Here is a 24,084-nt window from a genome sequence, read left to right as displayed (position 1 = left end):
ACTAAACTGCCGTGTAGTCATCAACACGCATCTGCCAGATGTTCACAACATCCACAAACAACGCTGGAGGGGGTGGCAGACTCATACGTCCATTTTGCATCATGTTTTGTTACTGTTATTTATAGTGCTTTTATGCGTTTTGCCACTTGGTGGAGTAATTCTAATGCATTTTCTCACATAATATGCAAGGTTTAAATCAAATGGGAGAATGTCGATAGATGGAATTTTAGACCTGAAAAGCTACGTCACAGATACCTATTCTTCACATCTCCAACTGGGCTGAAAATTGACGGAGATATATTTTATAATAAATAAAAAATACTGGAGCAAATAAGTACCGTAGGGGGCTACCAGGCGCCCACTAGACACCAGGGCGGGCCAGCCCCCCCTGGCGTGGCCTAATGTCTAGTGCCCCTCCTGGCCCACCTGTGGTGACCATCTTGTGGTATAAATTCTATTTTACCCTCAAAAAATTAAGAGGAGGACTTTTGGGATGAAGCGCCGCCGTCTCGAGGAGGAACCTGCGCAGGAGCATTTTGCCCTCTCGCGGAGCGATTCCACCGGAGGTACTTCCCTCTCAGAGGGGGAAATCGAGGCCATCGTCATCACCAACAACCCTCTCATATTGGGGAGGCCAAACTTCATCAACATCTTCATGAGCACCATCTCCTCTCAAAACCCTAGTTCATCTCTTGTACTCAATCCTTTATCGGAACCTCGGATTGGTACCTGGGGTGTGTCTAGTAGTGTTGATTACATCTTGTAGTTGATGCTTTATAATTTATTTGGTGGAAGATCATATGTTCAGATTCACTATGCTATTTAATACCTCTCTGATCATGAACATGTTTATCACTTGTCAGTAGTTACTTTTGTTCTTGAGGCCACGGGAGAAATCATGTTGCAAGTAGTCATGTGAAGTTGATATTCGTTTGATCTTTTGATGATATGAATGTTGTGATTCCCTTAGTGGTGTTATGTGAAGGTCGGCTACATAACAATTCACCATCTTTGGGCCTAAGGGAATGCATTGTGGTGTAGTATTTAGAGGGTGGGTTGCGAGAGTGACAGAAACTTAAACCCCAGTCTATGCACTACTCCGTAAGGGGCTGAGTTGGATCCCTATGTTTAATGTTATGGTTAGAATTTATTCTTAATACTTTTCTCGTAGTTGTGGATGCTTGTGGGAGGGTTAATAATAAGTGGAAGGTTTGTTCAAGTAATAAAAACATCCAAGCACTGGTCCACCCACATATCAAATTATCGAAATATCGAACGCGAATTAACCCAACATGACGAAAGTGACTAGATGAAATTCACGTGTGCCCTCAAGAATGCTCTGCCTATTATAAGAAATTGTTCTGGCATGTCCTTTGAAACAAAAGGATTGGGCTACCCTGCTGCACCTATTGTTACTATTGCTACTAGTCACTTGTTACAATTACCTTACTATCAAACAACTTGTTACCGCTATTTCAATGCTTGCAGAAATTACCTTGTTGAAAAAGCTTGTCATTTCCTTCCGCTCCTCATTGGGTTCGACACTCTTACTTATCGAAAGGACTACGATTGACCCCATATACTTGTGGGTCATCATGCACTAAGAAGTGCATCAAGGACATAAGCCTTTTGCGAAGCCATGAGGATAATCCAAGATTACAGACCGAGTCCACAAAGTTGCTTCCATCATCTTTCAGTTTAGCTTTCTCTAGGAACGCTTTAAAATTCAGGGGAGCTACTACGCGTACAACATAATTTGAAAAGACAACTTAGACTATTGTTCATGATAATGAGTTCAATTAATCACATTACTTAAGAACTCCCACTCAAATCAACATCCCTCGGGTTGTGTGAGTGTGACATGACCCAAATTCACCAACTCATGTCCGATCATCACATGAGAGAAGGTGGTTTCAGTGGTGAACATCTCCATGTTGATCATATATAATATATGACTCATGTTCGACCTTTCAGTCTATTGTGTTCCGAGGCCATGTATGTACATTCTAGGATCGTCAAGTTTAACCCAAATGTTTTGCATGTGCAAAACTCGCTTACACTCGTTGTATGCGGATGTAGATTCTATCGCACCCGATCATCACGTGGTGCCTCGAAACGACGAACCTTTGTAATGATGCACACTTAGGGAGAACACAATTTTATATTGAAATTTTAGTCAGGGATCATCTTATAATGCTACCGTCGTCCTAAGCAAAATAAGATGCATAAAAGGATTAACGTCACATGCAAATCCTAATAGTGACATGCTATGGCCATCATCATCTTGTGCTTTTGATCTCCATCGCCAAAGCACCGACATGATCTCCATTGTCACCAGCATGACACCATGATCTCCATTATCGTGTCGCGAACTATGCTTCTACCACTATTGCTAACTCATGGCAATCAAGTAAAGAAAAAAAGGCACAAATAATTAAAGACAACCCTGTGGTTCCTGCCGGTTGTCGTACTCATCGACATGCAAGTCGTGATAATCTATACAAAACATGATCATCTCATACACCACATATATCTTATCATGTCCTTGGCCATATCATATCACAACATACCCTACAAAAACAAGTTAGACGTCATCTACTTTGTTGTTTGCATGTTTTACGTGGCTGCTATGAGTGACTAGCAAGAACTGTTCTTACCTACGCAAAGCCACAATGGTGATATTCAAGTTGCTATTTAACCTTATCCAAGGACCGCCTCTATCGAACCCGATTCAACTAAAGTGGGAGATACACACACCCGCCAACTATCTTTATGCAACAAGTTGCATGTTAGTCGATGGAACTGGTCTCTCGTACATGGACGAGTAAGGTTGGTACGGTCCGCTTCATCCCACAATACCACCAAATCAAATTAATACTAATGAAGTAAGCAATCTTAATATCAGCGCCCACAAACTCTTTTGTGTTCTACTCGTGCATGTTACCTACGCATGGACCTAGCTCATGATGCCACTGACGGGGAACATTGCATGGGAAACAAAAAAGATTCTACGTGCACCCAAGTTCTATCTATGGAGATCAACATCTACGAGAGGGGGAGTGCATCTCCATACCCTTGTAGTTCGCTAAGCGGAAGCGTATATAACGCGGTTCTTGTAGTCGTACTCTTCACGATCCAATCGTGATCCGATCCGATCTAGCACCGAACAGATGACACCTCCGCGTTCAGCACACGTGCGGCTCGATAACATCTCCTCCTTCTTGATATAGCAAGAGAGGAAGGAGAAGTAGATGGGATCCCATCTAGCACGACGGCATGATGGATATGGTGGTGGAGCAATCCCACCAAGGCTTAGCCAAGCTCCTCCGGAACTGCGAACGAGGAAGAACGAGAGAGAGGGGAGGCCGCAGGGCGCGATAATTGTTGTTTAAATCCCTCCCCTCTCCTCTACTATATATAGGAGGAAAGGGAAAGGTTCAGGTCGCATCCCTTGGCCCCTCCTCCAAGGAGGGCTGGTGAAAAGGGTGGGGTCCACCCTCCACAAGGAAGGGAGGAGCCCCCCTCCTCCAAGGCACCTCCGGGGTGCCTTGTCCCTTTGGGTCTCTTGCCCCCAAGCCAATTTAGCCTCTAGGGGCTGATGCCCCTCGCCTAGGATGTCTAGGGAGCCACCCCTACAGCCCATGTGGGCCCACAAGACAGGTGGACCCCCCTGATGGACCCCCGGAACCCTTTTGGCACCCTGGTACACTATCACCAATGCGTGAAACTTTTTTGGTAGGCAAACTAGGACTTACCATATATAAATATTTACCTCCGCACCATTCCGGAACTCCTCATGATGTCCGGGCTCTCATTAGGGACTCCGAAAAACTGTTGGTACATATCCCAATACTACTCTAGAGTCAATCGAGCATTAAGCGTGCGGACCCTACGGATTCGAGAATCATGTGGACATGACCGAGACACCTCTTCACTCAAGAACCAATAGTGGGACCTGGATACCCATATTGGTTCCCACATATTCCACGAAGATCATTATCGATCGAACCACGATGTCAAGGATTCAGTCAACCCCGTATGCAGTTCCCTATATCCAACGATATGTTACTTGACCGAGAGTCGATCGTCGGTATCTCCATACCTAGTGCAATCCCGTTACTGGCAAGTCTCTTTACTCGTTACATAATACAAGATCCCATGACTAACTCCTTAGTCACATTGCTTGCAAGCTTACTTTGATGTTGTATTATCGAATGGGCCCCGAGATACCTCTCCATCACATGGAGTGACAAATCCCAGTCTTGCTCCATGCCTACTTAACATACACCCTTGGAGATACCTGTAGAGCACCTTTATAATCACCCAGTTACGTTGTGACATTTGATACACACAAGTCATTTCTCCGGTGTCAGTGAGTTGCATGATCTCATGGTCATAGGAATAGATACATTGACATGCAGAAAGCAATAGCAATAAAATGGATACGATCAAATGTTATGCTTATGGTTTGGGTGTTGTCCATCACATCATTCTCCTAATGATGTGATCCCATTATCAAATGACAACTCATCACTACTGAAATTCAGAAATTTGCCGTCTGCCATGGCGAACAGCAAAGGGGGGAACCATGGACGGCAAAGGCTTTGCCGTCAGTCAACAGACGGCAAATTAGACGACAAAAAAAATCCGGTGAAGAGGTTCTTTGCCGTCTGCTTTTTTAAAGCGGACGGCAAAGAATCTTTGCCATGAGGGGGCAGACGGCAAATTAAATGGGACGACACATACACCAACGGTCCCGTTAAGTGTTAACGACAGGCCTCCTCTCTTTGTCGTCTGCCATCCCCCCTTTGCCATGTGGGGGCGGACGACAAAGGAGGGAACCAGCCCCCTCTCTCTCCCCTCTTTGCCGTCTGCCATCCACCCTTTGCCATGTGGGGGCAGATGGCAAAGGGGGGAACCAGCCCCTCTCTCCCCCCCTTTGCTGTCTGCCATCCCCCCTTTGCCATGTGGGGGCAGACGACAAAGGAGGGAACCATCCCCCTTTCTCTCCCCTCTTTGTCGTCTGCCATCCACCCTTTGCCATGTGGGGGAAGACGGCAAAGTGGGGAACCAGCCCCCTCTCTCTCCCCTCTTTGCCGTCTGCCATCCACCCTTTGCCATGTGGGGGCAGACGGCAAAGGGGGGAACCAGCCCCTTTTTATTTTATTTCTTATTATATCCATTATTTTCACAATAATCAGGATATATATATATATATTTGACATAAATAAATTTGTTTCCGTACTCATAACCATATTAAAATAACTTTCATCCATAGTACATACATATTATGCAAGTTCCATCCGTACCAAACCATATATTACACTAGTTTCATCCACATGCATACAAAGTTTCATATATATCCATATCCTACAATAGTTTCAATACAAGCTTCCATGAAGCCATGGTACAAGAAATCATCTTCAAGCATTCCATCAATATAATCCAAGCTTCCCGTGAAGTGAATGTAATCTGCAAAATGACAAATAAGAAAGTTAGAAGAATAATACTAGATGAAGAAGTATACATAGAAATTACCTAATTATAGGCCATTTAATAGCTAAGTTAGGTGGAATAGGTCATCTTGGAGCTACATAGCCTTATTATGTCATTTAGGAGAGGCTTAGCTAAGTATAGGTCATTCTAGAGCTAACTTGGATAAAATATGTCATTTTGTAGCCAACTATGATTATTAATCCATTTTGACCTTATTATGTCATTTTGGAGCTAAATTAGTCATTTTAATGAGCTAACCAAGGTTCTTATGATGTTTTTACCTAACTATGCTAATTATGTCATTTTGGAGGATAATTAGCTAAGTATGTCTTTGTTGGGGACATAACCTACGTAGAAGAAGAAAGAGAAGAAGCATGAAGAGAATAAGCAAGAAGAGAAGAAGAAGGAGAAGAAAAAGAAGAAGGAGGAGGAGGAGGAGAAGGACAAGAAGAAGAAAAGAAGAAGGACAAGAAGAAGGAGAAGAAGGAGGAGAAGAAGGAGAAGGATCTTCTCTCCTCCTTCTCCTTCTCCTTCTTCTTCCTCCTTCTCCTTCTTCTTCTCTTCTTCTTCTTCCTTCCTTTCATTTTTCCTCTTTATTCTCCTCTTATCCCCTTCTTCGGGCTAAATTAGCTAAGAATGCCTTTTTGGAGCTAATTATGTCATTTTGAGGATAATTAGCTAAGTATAGGTCATGTTTTATTAAATAGACCATTTTGGAGCTAAATAAGCTAATTATTTCATTTAGGTGGAAGCATAGCTAACTATAGGTCGTTTCGAAGCTAACTTGGGTAAAATAGGTCATTCCGGAGCAAACTATGCTTATTAAGCCATTTTGGATCTAGCTAGGCTAATTATAGGCCATTTAATACCTAAGTTAGGGGGAATAGGTCATCTTGTAGCTACGTAAGCCTTATTATGTCATTTAGGAGAGAACTTAGCTAACTATAGGTCATTTTTTATTAAATAGGTCATTTTGGAGCTAACTAAGCTAATCATGTCATTTTGTAGGATAATTAGCCAATTTAGTCTTTCTTGGATGAGTCTAAGCTACGTAGAAGAAGAGAAAGAAAAGAATCAAGAAGAGAAGAAGAAGTAAAAGAAGAAGCAGGAGCAGGAGGAGGAGGAGGAGGAGAAGGAGAAGGAAGAGGACAAGAAGAAGAAAAGAAGAAGGAGAAGGAGAAGGAGGAAGAAGGAGGAAGAAGAAGGAGAAGGAGGTGCCTCTTCTCCTTCTTCTCCTCCTTCTTCTCCTTCTTCTTATCCTCATCCTTCTCTTCTTCTTCTTCTTCCTTCCTTTCATTTTTCTCTTTCTTCTCCTCTTGTCCCCTTCTTCGGGCTAAATTAGCTAAGAATGCCTTTTTGGAGCTAATTATGTCATTTCAAGGATAATTAGCTAAGTATAGGTCATGTTTTATTAAATAGACCATTTTGGAGCTAAATAAGCTAATTATGCCATTTAGGTGGAAGCCTAGCTAACTATAGGTCGTTTCGGAGCTAACTTGGGTAAAATAGGTCATTCCGGAGCAAACTATGCTTATTAAGCCATTTTGGAGCTAGCTAGGCTAATTATGGGCCATTTAATACCTAAGTTAGGGGGAATAGGTCATCTTGTAGCTACGTAAGCCTTATTATGTCATTTAGGAGAGAACTTAGCTAACTATAGGTCATTTTTTATTAAATAGGTCATTTTGGAGCTAACTAAGCTAATTATGTCATTTTGTAGGATAATTAGCCAATTTAGTCTTTCTTGGATGAGTCTAAGCTACGTAGAAGAAGAGAAAGAGAAGAAACAAGAAGAGAAGAAGAAGTAAAAGAAGAAGAAGGAGGAGGAGGAGGAGGAGGAGGAGAAGGAGAAGGAAGAGGAGAAGAAGAAGAAAATAAGAAGGAGAAGGAGGAGGAGGAAGAAGGAGGAAGAAGAAGGAGAAGGAGGAGCTCCTTCTCCTTCTTCTCGTTCGTCTTATCCTTCTTCTTCTCTTATACTTCTTCTCTTCTTCTTCTTCTTCCTTCCTTTCAATTTTCCTCTTTCTTCTCCTCTTGTCCCCTTCTTCGGGCTAAATTAGCTAAGAATGCCTTTTCGGAGCTAATAATGTCATTTCGAGGATAATTAGCTAAGTATAGGTCATGTTTTATTAAATAGACCATTTTGGAGCTAACTAAGCTAATTATGTCATTTAGGTGGAAGCCTAGCTAACTATAGGTTGTTTCGGAGCTAACTTGGGTAAAATAGGTCATTCTGGAGCAAACTATGCTTATTAAGCCATTTTGGAGCTAGCTAGGCTAATTATAGGCCATTTATTACCTAAGTTAGGGGGAATAGGTCATCTTGCAGCTACGTAAGCCTTATTAGGTCATTTAGGAGAGAACATAGCTAACTATATGTCATTTTTTATTAAATAGGTCATTTTGGAGCTAACTAAGCTAATTATGTCATTTTGTAGGATAATTAGCCAATTTAGTCTTTCTTGGATGAGTCTAAGCTACGTAGAAGAAGAGAAAGAGAAGAAGCAAGAAGAGAAGAAGAAGTAAAAGAACAAGGAGGAGGAGGAGGAGAAGGAGAAGGAAGAGGAGAAGAAGAAAATAAGAAGAAGGAGAAGGAGGAAGAAGGAGGAAGAAGAAGGAGAAGGAGGAGCTCCTTCTCCTTCTTCTCCTCCTTCTTCTCCTTCTTCTTCTCCTTCTTCTTCTCTTCTTCTTCTTCTCTTGTTCTTCTTCTTCCTTCCTTTCATTTTTCCTCTTTCTTCTCCTCTTGTCCCCTTCTTCGGGCTAAATTAGCTAAGAATGCCTTTTTGGAGCTAATTATGTCATTTCAAGGATAATTAGCTAAGTATAGGTCATGTTTTATTAAATAGACCGTTTTGGAGCTAACTAAGCTAATTATGTCATTTAGGTGGAACCCTAGCTTACTGTAGGTCGTTTCGGAGCTAACTTGGGTAAAATAGGTCATTCCGGAGCAAACTATGCTTATTAAGCCATTTTGGAGCTAGCTAGGCTAATTATAGGTCATTTAATACCTAAGTTAGGGGGAATAGGTCATCTTGCAGCTACGTAAGCCTTATTATGTCATTTAGGAGAGAACTTAGCTAACTATAGGTCATTTTTTTATTAAATAGGTCATTTTGGAGCTAACTAAGCTAATTATGTCATTTTGTATGATAATTAGCCAATTTAGTCTTTCTTGGATGAGTCTAAGATACGTAGAAGAAGAGAAAGAGAAGAAGAAGTAAAAGAAGAAGAAGGAGGAGGAGGAGGAGGAGAAGGAGAAGAAGAAGAAAAGAAGAAGGAGAAGGAGAAGGAGGAGGAAGGAGGAAGAAGAAGGAGACGGAGGAGCTCCTTCTCCTTCTTCTCCTCCTTCTTCTCCTTCTTCTTATCCTTCTTCTTCTCTTCTTCTTCTTCTTTCTTCCTTTCATTTTTCCTCTTTCTTCTCCTCTTGTCCCCTTCTTCGGGCTAAATTAGCTAAGAATGCCTTTTCGGAGCTAATTATGTCATTTCGAGGATAATTAGCTAAGTATAGGTCATGTTTTATTAAATAGACCATTTTGGAGCTAACTAAGCTAATTATGTCATTTAGGTGGAAGCCTAGCTAACTATAGGTCGTTTCGGAGCTAACTTGGGTAAAATAGGTCATTCCGGAGCAAACTATGCTTATTAAGCCATTTTAGAGCTAACTAAGCTAATTATGTCATTTAGATGGAAGTTTAGCTAATTTTTATTAAAACACTAGAAATAACATACCATTATCGTCATCACGGCGGTGAAGCACGGTGGCTCTGGCTTGTTTCACCTGGAGAAGGCTCCACTGTAGAAGGGTCGTGCGATGCGTTTCGGGAGATATTCTGCACCAAACATCATTTGCAATGTGTCGTTAGCATGAGGACACTCTTAAGATCATTGCACTGAAATGAAACTCACCGTCCCCGCCATGTTAATGACTGGCATCGGCGGAGGGACTTGGCCGCTCTTCTCGCACATAGATTGTACATTTGGTTTCGGCAAGTCAAACTTTTTATTTATTAATGAAATGGACATTAAAATGCAAGATTTGAAATAACATGAAGAAGAAACTTACCACGAAGAGCTCGTATATGGCCCTGTTAGACGCATCATTCCGTTGTCTACCACAATATACCTGGAAGAATTGCAAATGGGGCAATAGTTCAAGGCCGCATACTCAAGCCTAAATAAGGCACATCCATTCTGACAGGCATGTATCTTCTCATAGGGCATCTTAAGTACACGGAGGATTTTCTCTGATTGGTACTGGTTTGCAGGCAGTACATGGCCTTTGGGTAGAAAGCGTCCAAATATCGTCATCATCGCGTCGTAGCATTCTCTGCCTAGGTTGAATTGAGCCTTCAGAGCCATTACTTGCGTGATGGCATCCAGATGACAAAGCTCAGTCTGCTCGTGGAGAGGACATTTTGAAGACTCCAACATTTCATAGAAGGCCTTTGCAGATTCCTCCATCTCATCGTCCGAATCCCGAGCATCATCAAAGTCTTGCACCATGTCTTCAATCCCGGTACCATGCTCGTTAGTGCGACGACGAATCACCTCAACTCTGGCACGTTGGTCAGACTCACCATGAAAAGTCCACACCGTATAATTAGGCGTAAAACCCCACTTCTGTAGGTGTTTACCCATTTCAAACTCTGTCTGCTTTTTCCAGTTGTCGCAGTTGGGACAGGGGCACCATGTTTTTTGCTGGCCATTTTAAAATGCGGCTCTCACAAACCCCCTGGTTTTTGTTAACCATTCATGGGTCATTTTCTGACTAGGGTGACCAGTGTACATCCAAGCACGATCACTCATGTTGCCTAGCTACCTATGGGGGCACAAGAAATAAATATATAATTCATCATCTATATTCATACGCTAATCAAGTTTGTCAGTTTTATTACGTCCATGCAACCTACACGCTAATAGGTAAAGATAGGTCCTAATCCCACCCGAGTGTGTGTAGATTGGGTTCGTTTTCCCATGCTCTGCACCAGATGCGACGCAGAATTTCGGCAGCACCTCCCCGCTGTTCTCCTGATACACGTCTCAACAATAAGCAGAGAGGATGTGTACCCGGAGAACAACAGGGAGGCACTGACAAAATTCTGCATCAGATCCAGAGCACAACATACGGGAAAACGAACCCAATCTACACATACTCGGGATGCCCATGGATAATGTTGGACAATTCGAAAGGATGGCGGTTATAAATATGCAAAGAAATGCATATTTATAGATGTCGCCCTTTCAAACGGGAGACGCATACTGGTCACGCATACTCATGATTGAAGAAACCTATAGCTAGCAAGTTTCATCAGCACGAAGACCGGGACAGAGCAAATTAAGGGGGTAGGAGGAGAAGTCATTTGTCCTCACCAACAAACGCAAGGGCGGAGCTCGTCCAACGCACGTGGAGGTCGTCGAACAACTGCACATTGAAATTCACACGATCAACACAAATATGATGTTTTTATAATTAACATAATCGGAAAATATGTGACCTAACTCATAATTTACAAAACTATGACCCTGTGGGCCTCTAGAAGGCCGAAAAGCACCTTCTCGTTCAACATTAAGTAGAAGAGGTGTCGGGGGTCGGGGCTTAGTGGCGTCGAGGGTCGGTGGTGTAGGGTGTCGGTGGTCGGGAGTCGGGTTAAATGCGTCGATGGTCGGGGGTCAGTGTCGTCGGGGGTCGAGGGTCACTAGCGTTGGGGGTTGGGGTCTTTTCGATCAACAAGAGGCCAAAAGAGGTGTCGGGGGCCCGGGGTTGGGGGTTAGTGGCGTCGGGGGTCGGGGGTAGGGGGTCGAGGGTTAGTGGCGTCGGGGGTCGGGGGTCGGGGGTCAGTGGTGTCGGGCGTCGGGGGTCAGGCGTCGGGGGTCGGGGGTTAGTGGTGTCGGGCGTCGGGAGTCGGGGGTCGGGGGTCAGTGGTGTCGGGCGTCGGGGGTCAGGAGTTGGATGTCAGTGGCGTCGGGGGTCGGAGGTCGAGGGTCGGGGGTTGGTGGCGTCGGGCGTCGGGGGTCGGGAGTCGGGTGTCGAGGGTCGGGGGTCAGTGGTGTCGGGTGTCGGGGTCGGGAGTCGGGTGTCAGTGGCATCGGGGGTTGGGGGTCGAGGGTCGGGGGTTGGTGGCGTCCGGCGTCGGGGGTTGGTGGCGTCGGACGTCGGGGGTCGTGGGCAGGGGGTTGGGGGTCGGGGTCCTTTTCTTTCTTCTTCTCCTCTCTCCCCCTCTTCTTCTTCTTCTTCTTCTTCTTCTTCTTCTTCTTCTTCTTCTTCTTTCTCCTCCTCCTCCTCCTCTTCTAACAGTAACCTAATTAACACTAAACTAATAGTAACCTAATTAGCCTAAACTAACAATAACCTAATTAACATTAAACTAATAGTAATCTAATTAACCTAAACGAACATTGACCTAACTAACACTGACAATAACCTAAACTAACAGATGCAATGAAATGAAGAAAAGAAGAAAATGAAAGAAAATGAACTCACCAGGGAGGAGGTGTGGTGGTGGGGGAGGAGGGCCGCGGGGAGGGGGTGGCCGCGGGGAGGGGTCGCCGCGGGGAGGGGCCGGGGTGGCCGCGGGGAGGGGCCGGGGTGGCCGCGGGGAGGGGTTGCCGCGGGGAGGGGGTCGCCGGTGGGAGCGAGGCGGGGCGGCGACGGGGGCAAGTGACAGTGAGCGCGAGGGGGAGAGAGAGACAGTGTGGGGGGAGAGAGAGACGGTGTGGGGGAAGAGAGAGAAAGTGAGCGCGAGGGGGAGTAGACGGCCGTTACACGGTCGGCCCCTTTGCCGTCCGCTCCCCGACGGCAAAGGGCCCCACGGCAGACGACAAAGGCCGACACATGGCAAAGTTAGCCTTCCGTCGAACACGGCAGGCATGGGACACACCCGTCCTCTTTGTCGTCTGCCCTGGGTCTCTTTGCCGTCCCCTGGCAAACGACAAAGGGCCTACACATGGCAAATAGTATTTTTGCCATCAGTCAGCCCTTTGTCGTCCGCCTTGTGTCAACTGACGGCGAAGAGGTTCTTTGCCATCAGCCAGCAGACGGCAAAGACCTGGCTGACGGCAAAGAACTGGATTCCAGTAGTGCACGTCTATGGTTAGAAAATCTTAGCCATCTTTGATCAACAAGCTAGTTGAGTAGAGGCATACTAGGGACACATTGTTGTTTATGTACCGACAAATGTATTTTAGTTTCCAATCAATTCAATTATAACATGGATAATAAACGATTATCATGAGCAAGGAAATATAATAATAACCACTTTATTATTAACTCTAGGGCATATTTCCAACATCCTACATGGTGGAATCTTTTGAAAAGATGTGCCCGTGGTTATGTGGCAACTTGGAAAACTTTGTTTAACACCTGGTCATAGCAAACTTGAAGTAAACTCAATTAAAATATGCCAACTGGGTACGTAACCATGGCTGTCTCTTCTCGTGAGTTCTGCGTCCGAGAAAGGACACGGTGGGGTTATGCTTGACTTGTTAGTAGGTGTTGAGGATCATTTCTTGATCATTATTAGTTCACGTCCGTTTATGCATAGATCATCCCCTCTTATTCTTGTACTCGTAAGTTAGCCATTCAAATAAATGCTTAGTTGCTTGCTGCAACCTCACTACTTAACCATACCTCACCCATTAAGCTTTGCTAGTCTTGATACCTTTGAAAATGAGATTGTTGAGTCCCTGTAGCTCACAAACTACAACAATAGTTGCATGTACAAGTAAAGCGATACTTTGACATGAGCGCGATGATTTTTCTATTTGGAGTTTCTTCTTCTTCTTCATCATCGGCCATAGGATGGGTTCCTGGCCGGCAGCTTGGGATAGCAAGGATGGATGTTGTTTTATCGTTTGATTTCGTCCGTAGTCGGACCTTGCTCTTCTGACTCGTGAGTGAATGTATGTTTGTATTGAGATGATCATGATTAGCTCGTGGCGAGTGTAAGCCAATTTCATATACTCATCTCTTCTTTACATGTACTTGTAACGATATCCATTCTTGTGAAACGACGAGATGCGCTTATATCCCTGTCGAGGCCCTCGTGCCAAAATAAGGATATGATCACATCGAGGGCATTACAATAGGGTCGGACAACCGCCTGCATGCATCCATGTCGATCATGCCGCTATGACCTGACGACTGACCAATGATTCTTCACTGCAAACATGATGACCAAGAAGTCTACTCCGCCAACTACGCACGCAATGAAGCGGCGCCGATCCATCTCATGACATCGCCGGTCCATCGCTGGTCCATCTAAGCAAGGTGGCTTCGCCAACAAACCCCATCTCCGGTATGCGCACCGCAACCTCTCCTCTTCCCCTCTCCCCTTCGCTCCTCTCGTGCACACACCTAAAGACGGGTAAGTCCGACAATGGATTCGACTAGTTCTCGGCACCGACAAAGTGGATCCCGACGCTGTGTGGATCGTGATGCTGCCACCCATGCTCTCTGCGCCTGTCGGCGCCCATCACTCCGCCTGCACCCACGGTTAAGGAGGAGGTGGTCATCGACCACGAGGAGGAGCCGCAGCCGCGTGGACAGACATGGAGTATGCACGGCAGCTCAAGGAGTCGCTCTTCGACCGTGGTGCTGTGTCGCCCTCGCCGCTGCATACCTTGTGCACATTGAGAAACAAAATTGATGTGTATTTTGAATTTGGATATGTTTTCTTAGGGGTTGTAGACACACACCGTGTGAACATCAGAATTGGCCCGAACCTCAAAAAACAGAAAACAAAGTTGGCCTGAGAGATATGCTCACTGCAGAATATTCCTGTCAAAATCAAAAAGAAAACGTGAGATATAGTAGACACGTGTGCGCGAGCAGAGCCGTTGGTCCGAGGCTCATCTGGACCGCACACGCCATCGCGGCACATGGACAAACACAACCATAAATGCCGACAAGCCATGCCATGCCCTGACAGGAAAGGAAGAACGGAAAGCGGAAAAAAGAAGCTGGAAACTCTCACAGCCGCTGAAAGGGAGAAGCGTCCGTCCAACACTCCCCAGCAGTTCCTGTCCTGCCCTGCCGCCAGCCCCGCCTCCCCTCACTTTCTCTCGGCCGTCGCTGCCACCGCCCCAACCCGTCACTCTCTTGCCCCCGATGGCGATGGCGATGGCGACGGCGACGGCCGCCACGTACGGGGCACCGATCCCGGCGCCGGCACCCTCCGCATCCTCTCCTCGCCGCGCTGCCCCCGATGGCGGGCGGCGGCTGCGGGCGGTGGCGGGGAGGCCGCGTCCCCTGTTCTCGCCCCGGGCCGTGTCCGACTCGCGCAACTCCCAGACGTGCCTCGATCCGGACGCCAGCACGGTAATGCGCGATCACGCCCATCACCTTCTTCCACACTTTTTTTTTTTGATTGGCATTTACCTTCCTCCGCACTTTATCATGCGACTTTTAGCCGTCCCTTTCGTGATTATTACGCGGGAAAAGGCTCGTGCGCACGCACACTCGGAGTTGGCGTTTCGATGCGTCTCCCTTATTTTTATTTTATCTACTCCTTCTGCTTGGCGCGTTTGGATGAGCAGATGGGGCGTGTTTTCTCGCGCCTTTCCGTTGATCTCACGATGGTTCTGTCGGCTGCCGCATTGGGGGTGGAGTCTATAGATTATGATCCATGAAATGGGGGAAGGCTTAGAATTATTTACTCCATGCCTTCTATTCAGAAGTTTATAATATTATTCACTCAAGATCTGAAGACTCTACTACTAAATAATAAAAATGCATTTTAATTTATTAAACTCTGTGGTAGAAGTACATAAACCCGAGACTGCAGTTCATTCGGTTAATGTTTCGAGTGTTTGTTTTGCCATGATATGTTCATGTCACATCCAGTTGATAGGATCCATTTACCGCTGCAGAGTGTTCTTGGGATCATCCTGGGTGGTGGCGCCGGGACAAGGCTGTACCCGCTGACCAAGAAGAGGGCCAAGCCTGCGGTGCCGCTGGGTGCCAACTACAGGCTCATAGATATCCCGGTCAGCAACTGCCTCAACAGCAATGTGTCCAAGATCTATGTGCTGACGCAGTTCAACTCCGCGTCGCTCAACCGCCACCTCTCGAGGGCCTATGGGAACAACATTGGCGGGTACAAGAATGACGGTTTTGTTGAAGTTCTCGCCGCGCAGCAGAGCCCGGAGAATCCTAACTGGTTTCAGGTACATTGGTCGAGATTCATCTTCTGTATAGTGTGTATCAATCTCGAAATATTACTTTGTGTTCATGTAAGAGCTCAAGTTTTGTATCAAGCAGGTCAAGAATTTAAAACTTCAAATGAAAAGTAAATGTAGTTGCAAAATGCATAAAAATAAGAGTGAATTCCACATTTTACCCCCTAGATATGCATTTGTGACACTAATTACCCTGTTTAGTGGAAATTTGTCTGGAATATCCCTTTTAGAAGCTTTCGACCCTCGTTTTCCGATGGGTTCCATTAGGCAAGGTGTGAGGTGACGACTAGGGTTCAAAAATATCCGGACGACGAGGAGGAATGGAATAGATGGACAAGAGAAGTTTGTACATGATCGTCAATGATACACTTTGATCTTTACACAATCTTTTACGAATCGTCGACACAACATGCCGATCCTATCTAACATAAATAAGCAAAATGCAAAATCAGGGCAAAACCGTGTTAAAAGTCTTCAGAATCTGAAATTTTGATAGATTGTGGTATGTTGTTAAACTGCATTTTTCTTTTCACAGTTTACACACCCTGTTGTACTTCTGTTCCAGGGAACAGTTAAACATTTAATAAGTTGAATTTATATTTTAGAAGCATTCAGACAAATCGTTTAGGAGCGTTCATGAACTTGGAGGGTCCTGCACTTTCCCTGGAATAAAAAAATCAAGTTCACAATGATGCATAACAATAGATGCTGCGAACACCCTTATGTTATCCCCTGAGGCCTGACATGTTATGTTCTTTTTATGTTAGTATATTCTTGAACCATTGAGTTTTGATTCTCTTGCCTTCTCCCAAATCAGGGTACCGCAGATGCCGTGCGGCAGTACTTATGGCTGTTTGAGGAACACAATGTTATGGAGTTCCTTATTCTGGCTGGAGATCACCTATACCGTATGGACTACCAAAAATTCATTCAAGCACACAGAGAAACAGATGCTGATATTACTGTGGCTGCCCTGCCAATGGATGAGGAGCGCGCAACTGCATTTGGCCTGATGAAAATTGACGATGAAGGGAGAATTGTTGAGTTCTCAGAAAAACCAAAAGGAGAGAAGTTGAAGGCAATGATGGTGTGCACCTGAGTAGCATTTTCTGCGTCTAATTCAAAAAAAAACATACAATACACCTTAAGCAGCCGAAATCATATATGCTTGTGCAGTTAGTTTTTTCAGTTGACATGTCACAATCTTGCAGGTTGACACCACCATACTGGGCCTTGATTCTGAGAGGGCCAAGGAATTGCCTTATATTGCTAGCATGGGAATCTATGTTTTTAGCAAAGATGCGATGCTTCGGCTTCTTCGTGACAATTTTCCTTCAGCAAATGACTTTGGAAGTGAGGTTATTCCTGGTGCAACAGAAATTGGAATGAGGGTACGCTATGCTCTTGAAGCTTGTAGTGCATATTATTCTTATTATTTTCACTGCTGTAACTTTTATCTTGTGAAACATGGTGAAACTCCTTCATATTTTGTAGTTACTTCAATTTGTTTCTGGTGTTCATATCCCATATATTTTGTTTGCTTAGACTGATATTGTCTGTGACAGGTGCAAGCTTACCTATATGATGGTTACTGGGAAGATATTGGGACTATTGAAGCATTTTACAATGCAAACTTGGGAATAACCAAGAAGCCAGTACCAGATTTTAGGTAGATATTCTACAGTTCAAAAATGTTAGGAGGTACATTTTGCTAGATTCACTACCTATTACTCACTTTTTGTAAAAACTTGTGTCCAGCTTCTATGACCGTTCTGCCCCAATTTATACACAATCTCGATACTTGCCTCCTTCGAAGGTCCTTGACGCTGATGTGACTGACAGTGTTATCGGTGAAGGTTGCGTTATCAATGTAAGCTGCCTTTTCCCTTGAGACTCTAGGTCACAACATGTTGAGGACCTTATAGGTTATCCATTGGATATCTTGTCCTCCCTCAAGTTTAGTTCCTCGTGCTTCAGTGCATGGGCTTTCTAAAGTTCATTATCTTGTATTTATTTTTCTCCTTTTGGCTAGCATTGTAAAATCAACCATTCTGTTGTTGGACTACGCTCGTGCATATCGGAAGGCGCAGTAATAGAGGACTCCCTGTTAATGGGTGCAGACTATTATGAGGTGAAATATAATCAAACAGACTCCCTGTTAACGAATACCGCCATGAAAGCATTGTGAGAACATAGTTGTCTTTTTTTGTGCAGACAGAAAATGACAAGAAAGTCCTTTCTGAAACTGGCGGCATTCCCATCGGTATTGGAAAAAATACACACATCAAAAAAGCAATAATTGACAAAAATGCTCGAATCGGAGAAAATGTGAAGGTACTTCATATACATCTCTACCTCCTGCCAGTCAACCCGTATTTTCATGTATGCTCTGTTTAACTACTCATTACTCTGGGGCGAAAACAAGAGGGGGCTCTATCTGAACATAAATAGACTCATAGATTTTTCTTGGTCATTATCAGTTTCTTGTTAATGATAGGATATTTGCAAGAATGTGCCCTGAAGCACCGATTTCAATCTTCTTTATGTTACCAAATACTAATGCATTATTCTGTATGCTTGCTTAAAAAACTCTACTTTACTACTCCCTCCGATCCATATTGCTGGTTGCTCACTTAGTGCAACTTTATAATATGGAGGGAGTACTGAAAATGAATACTACGCCATGTTTATTGTGGTTAGTAACGTTAGATCCTAAATAGTGTGCTGCTTTTACAGATAATCAATGTTGATGATATCCAAGAAGCTTCAAGGGAGAGTGATGGATACTTCATCAAAAGTGGCATTGTCACCGTGATTAAGGACGCCTTAATTCCTAGCGGGACAGTCATATAGAGATGCAGCCGTCATCGCCATGTATATAAGTGAGGTACCCTCGCTCGCGCAAACAAAAAATTCTTGTCTTGATGCTTCTTATTATGGTTTCTGCACTCCACCAAAAATTTCCGACATGCTCTTTTCTTTGTTATTTTATCAAATTTGTTCTGTGCCATAACCTTAGATCAACTGCACTAGCAAATGCCAGGGACAGCTAACTGCATCCTTATGCCTTTACTTAAGTGGCTAATTCTTTCATTCCGTTTGCACGCACGGCAATCATACTACACTTTCGAAACTGACCCTTTCCCTGCACTGCAGGTTGGCTTGCAGAATTACCGTGACCTCCAATGCATCCATGACTGGTTTCCCATGCAGCAAGTTCACCAATCTCTGCATGGAAGTGTCGTCGGCGGAAAGAATAAAACAGTGGCCACCACTCAAGGCCATAATAAAACTGAGAATTGCACTGTTAACTAGTATATGAGCAAATGTTTTGAAGTTGAAGTATGAGAATTGCATTAGGTATCTGGATGTTTTGGCATGTACAATTATGTCCTTTTGTACAGTTTCTACGCTTGAACTGGACATCCGGTGCTTATTTGCATCGCTTAGAGCATCTCTAGTCCATCCCCGGTAATTTAGCCCCTCAAAAGGCTTCTCAAACTAGAAGTTAAATAAAAATGGTCACTAGCGGAATCCTTAAAAGTCAACTCCCTAAAATATTTTATCAATTATTCTAAGTTTTAGTTTAAGTACTACAATTATTTTTTGCAAGGGAAAGTACTACATATTTGCACACATAATAAGAGCCTGTTTGGATAGAGGCCTGACAGGCAGCTGCTCAGCCAGACAGCGATCTCCACCCCAGGCCTCCAAAATCAGACGCGTGCGAATGGTGCCTGACTCAAGCAACTTTCTCTGGAACTGAACCAAACAGTTCCTAAATTCAAACTTGATAATGAAGGTTCACACAATCCACGAATATTACAAATTGAATGTTTACAAATTAAAATGTTTAAATTCAAACACACAAAAGGGTCCAAATGAAGAAAAGAGCGTGATAGAAGCACAGCAATCAACTGCTGCTATGGAGTACACAACGGTCAACTCATGTTATGAATGACACATTAATAAATATCTATATTTTAATAAGTGTATGTTGTTGCTATGTAGTAATCTGATCCAACAGTTGTGCTTCAAAATTTCTTTTCTAAAATCTTTGACATTTGAAGACACTAACTTCGAATTGTTTTTTGCTAGGAACTGGGGAGTGAGAACCAATCAGGTTCCACTTTTGTTTATCATCCCAGGGAAACAACGCATGTTTATCTTTCTGAAATGGAAAATGTACTATCACATATCAAGAGGCTTCCTTTAGCAAATTTTGTTGTACTTCATGTGCTTTTCTTTACCAATTTAATTTCTAATGTGATTGCCCGCCAGGTTCAAGCACGCGATTATCTCTTCTCATTTTATGAATATATATATGTGTTTATTTTCAAAATCTCATATCTAAAACATGAATGAAAACGAGCTTTTATCCATTCACATTCTCTAACGTGCTCCTATTGTCCGTCCATCAAGATGGATGAGTGTGGAAGCTTGTACAACACACTTAATTTTATGGGGAAACGTGATAGAAAACTAAAAAAATCCATTCTACACAACAATTTCCCAGGATCGCTATGAAGATGCATAAAAGGTCAGATCATATTGTTACCAACTCGGAGTTGTAGCAAAAGAAGAGTTGATGAAGCGAGTTGATTTATATTTTCACAGTTAGGTTATACCTCCTAGTCGCGATAATTTTGACCCTCGAACGAAGATCGAAAGAACGATCTCTCTGTAGGTATCCATGTAAACGGAACCACCAATTCGACAGAGCGTCACCGTCCAGAACTAAGCAATGTCGGAGAACTAGAGGTCGAAGAGCAGCCTTGCTGCGTGGAACAATTTCCGAGGATAACTAGAGAGAGAGGGTGGAGGCGGGGAGGACGCAACCCCAAGTACACAAAGTTGTGTTCAAAGGAGCTGCCCCTCCCTTTTATTTATACAGTCCAGGGGCGGCACACCCCCACACCCAAAAAAAACTAGTGGCGGTGGCCCCCCAACTTGCCCCACAAGCCAAGGGGGCACCTGCTTGCTCTCTCGTAAGAGTGATGGGAAAACCTCAAGGTTTATCAAACCATAAGGAGTTCTTCTAGCAAACAGTCACATGTAAATGCACACAAAACACAATACAAACTTTCATCCAACACTTCAAGAAGATTGTCAAGCTTCTTGTCCTCCTAATTACAAGATTAAATTGCACGATATTGTAGGGATTGATAGATATGCAAACAAGATTAAATTACGATGTATGGTAGGAATTGATAGATAGATAAAATAAATAAATGGTACAACATTTCGCAAAAAAATGGTACAACAAAGAATAATATTTTTGTGAAGTTTTTTGAGAAGGAAAATAGACTCCGGGGCCATAAGTTGACTAGTGGCATCCTCCAAGCAGGCAAGTGTGGTGTGGTGAAAAAATTACATTTGGACAACAATATTGATATTCATGACTATGATCATTCATGTTATAATCTTATATAGTCATTACGTCTGTGATATGTGGACTGTTATCCAACTGCATCTATAACTAATATTCCACCTCAAGACCACTATCCAGCATGGGGGTGTGAAATTTATAACAAACAGAGCACTGTAATAAGCATGATCACATGATGTAGGTAGTAAAACTGTTATCCAAGTGTGACAAAAACTATCGTTTTATCCTTAGTGGAAACAATACAACATATATTCATTCCCTTTCCGTCACTGGGATAAACCACCGTAAGATTGAACCCACTACATGCACCACTCCCTCTGATGAACTACCCATCAATCTAGACCAAAGACAATAAATAGACCAGAGAGATACATAGCTACTTAATTATACAATAGATAAACGTCAAAAGATTCAATATATTTCAATGAACAATCTGATCATAAAGTGGAAATTCATCATATCCCAACAAACACACACCGATTACATCATATGGTTTCCGGTAATGAGAGGTAGCTCACGGGTACTTTGTATTGAATCAGAAGGGAGAGAGGATGTCATAAGGTCCAAAGGAAACTACACACATTGTCATGGGGGCAGCAAGGTTGATAAAATAAGTCTATGCTTATGGATTCCCCCTACGCCAGGGTGAATGGGCCTCCAAATTAGATCTCCACCGAGCACAAACTTTCAACGACAAATCGTAGAAAATTGGTACGGAGGGTTTTGCGAAATATATGATTTATAGGTGAACGAATGGGCATAATAAGGCGACGCACAAGGGGCAATGCGGCCAAGCCACACGGGTGTCCCTGGCTGGCCAGCCAGGAGGTCTTGCCACTTTCTAGACTCCTTGCGATGTGGAAAAAATCATATTAAATGCTTGGTGTTAATTTTTTTTCCCTCCGTTGATATGGGTTTTCTGAAATTCAAAATTATATAGAAATCCATTTCACTTTGGGCACTCAATCAATAGGTTACTCCAGAAAAATAATATAAATTGCTATAAAAGAATTCAAAATGATAATATAATAGAATGAAACAAAAAAATAAAAATAAATTGTTTGGACCCATTGTTTTTGCTGGTACCTACTGAGGTATCCAAATGATTAAAATTTGTTAATTACTTCACGCACTCAATCATCTTGCATGCATTTTTTAAAACTTTTGTTACTTATTTTTAGATTGATTGTTCATGGGTGGAGATGAACCTGGGCTTAGAACTGGATATTCACATCATGGCTCTCTTTATTGATATGAAATAATAATTACACTCTTTATGAGATTACACCAAGGAAAGCGAGGGATTCATCGACCCAAATTTGCTTGCCTATTTCTAGACTATGTGGGCAGGGTTATGATGGAGCTTCAAATATGAGATGAGAATTCAATGGTTTGCAAAATTTGATTCGAGATGAGAGTCCATATGGTTTCTATGTTTAGTGCTTTGCCCATCAATTGCACTTGGTAGTTTTCACAACTGCCCAATGATGTCCAGTTATTGCTGATTTCTTCAATTATATCTCCTTGATAGTGACTCAGGTGGGTTCCTGATATGTCCATTTTGCATCATGATTTTCTATTGATATGTATAATGTTTTCAAGAATTATTTCACCTTTTTATGCAATCCTTATATCTTTTCTCTCTTATTTTACAAGGTTTACACAAAGATGGAGATCACCGGAAACTGGAATTTTGGACCTGAAAGGCTATGGAAAAGGATGGAAATTTTTTGAACTTCAAATTACCTAAAACTTCATGGAGAATTTTTGTGGAATATATAATATATATATTGGAGCAAAGAACTACCGGAGGGGACCCACCAGTTGTCCACAAGGCAACAGAGCGTGCCCTGATACCTTATGGGTCCCATAGTCAGCCTCTCATACCCATCTTCTGCTAATGTAGGGTTTCAACCAAGAAAAAATCAGGAGGATACATTCAGGACGAAGCCCCGCCATCTTGAGGCAGAAACCTGGACATGAGCACTTTTGCTCTCCCGCAGAGCAATTCTGCTAGGAAAACTTCCCTCCTTAAGGGGAAATCAAATCCATCGTCAACACCAATGCTTCCTCCTTCTTGGGAGGATCAATCTTCATCAACATCTTCACCAACACCATATCATCTCAAACCCTATTTCATCTCTTGTATTCAATCTTTATCTCAAAACCTCAAATTGTATGTGTGGGTTGCTAATAGTGTTGATTACATCTTGTAGCTGATTCTAGTTGTTTTACTTGGTGGAAGATAATATGTTCAGATCCTTAATCATATTCATTATACCTCCGATCTTGAACAAGGTGATGATTTGTGAGTAGCTACTTTTGTTCTCGAGGACATGGGAGAAGTCTAGTTATAAGTAGTCATGTGAAGTTGGTATTCGTTCAATATTTTGAGGATATTTATGTTGTTGCTTCCTTTAGTGGTGTCATGTGAACGTTGACTACAAGACACTTCACCATATTTGGCCTAAGGTATGGCATTGTGGAGTAGTAAGTAGATTATGGGTTGTTAGAGTGACAGGAGCTTAAATCCTAGTTTATCCGTTATTTCGTAAGGGGGTGATTTGGATCAACATGTTTCATGATATGGTTAGATTTATCTTAATTCTTGTTTAGTAGTTGAGGATGCTTGCGATAGGGGGTAATCATAAGTGGGTTGCTTGCTCAAGTAAGAACAACACCCAAGCACCGGTCCACCCACATATCAAATTATCAAAGTAACGAATGCGAATCAACTTAACATGATGAATGTGACTAGATGACAATTGCCATGTGTCCTCGAAAGCACCTTCGTTTATTTAAGAGAACTTTTCGGCTTGTCCTTTGACATAAAAAGGATTGGTCCACCTTTCTGCACCTTTGCTACTATTATTACTTTTTACTTGTTACATATTATCTTGCTACGAAATTATCTATCACTGCTGCTTACAACACTTAGGGAGAACACCTTGCTGAAAACTGCTTGTCATTTCCTTCTGCTCCTCATTGGGTTCGACACTCTTACTTATCGAAAGGACTACAATTGA

The 24,084-nt window shown here is 43.2% G+C and overlaps 1 protein-coding gene across 2 annotated transcripts; it reads left to right on the top strand.

The window, feature by feature from the left end:
* Positions 1–14,419: 14,419 nt before the first annotated feature.
* Positions 14,420–19,119, top strand: LOC123395676 (glucose-1-phosphate adenylyltransferase small subunit 1, chloroplastic/amyloplastic). 2 transcript variants are annotated; one of them, XM_045090707.1, is made up of 10 exons: positions 14,420–14,809; positions 15,361–15,657; positions 16,487–16,756; positions 16,881–17,060; positions 17,235–17,338; positions 17,428–17,539; positions 17,702–17,800; positions 17,884–18,003; positions 18,406–18,551; positions 18,826–19,119. In XM_045090707.1, the coding sequence occupies exons 1-9, from the start codon at positions 14,600–14,602 to the stop codon at positions 18,520–18,522; spliced, it is 1,509 nt and encodes a 502-aa protein (XP_044946642.1). In that variant the 5' UTR covers positions 14,420–14,599; the 3' UTR covers positions 18,523–18,551; positions 18,826–19,119. The 2 variants fall into 2 exon arrangements, with proteins under 2 accessions (XP_044946642.1, XP_044946641.1); XM_045090706.1 differs by having other exon boundaries at positions 18,406–18,556.
* Positions 19,120–24,084: the final 4,965 nt, after the last annotated feature.

The sequence above is a fragment of the Hordeum vulgare genome, chromosome 5H (assembly GCF_904849725.1).
Source record: "Hordeum vulgare subsp. vulgare chromosome 5H, MorexV3_pseudomolecules_assembly, whole genome shotgun sequence".
In the NCBI taxonomy this organism is placed as follows: Eukaryota; Viridiplantae; Streptophyta; class Magnoliopsida; order Poales; family Poaceae; genus Hordeum; species Hordeum vulgare.
The sequence above is the reverse complement of the archived record's forward strand: the minus strand, read 5'-3'. Positions and strand labels throughout refer to the sequence as shown.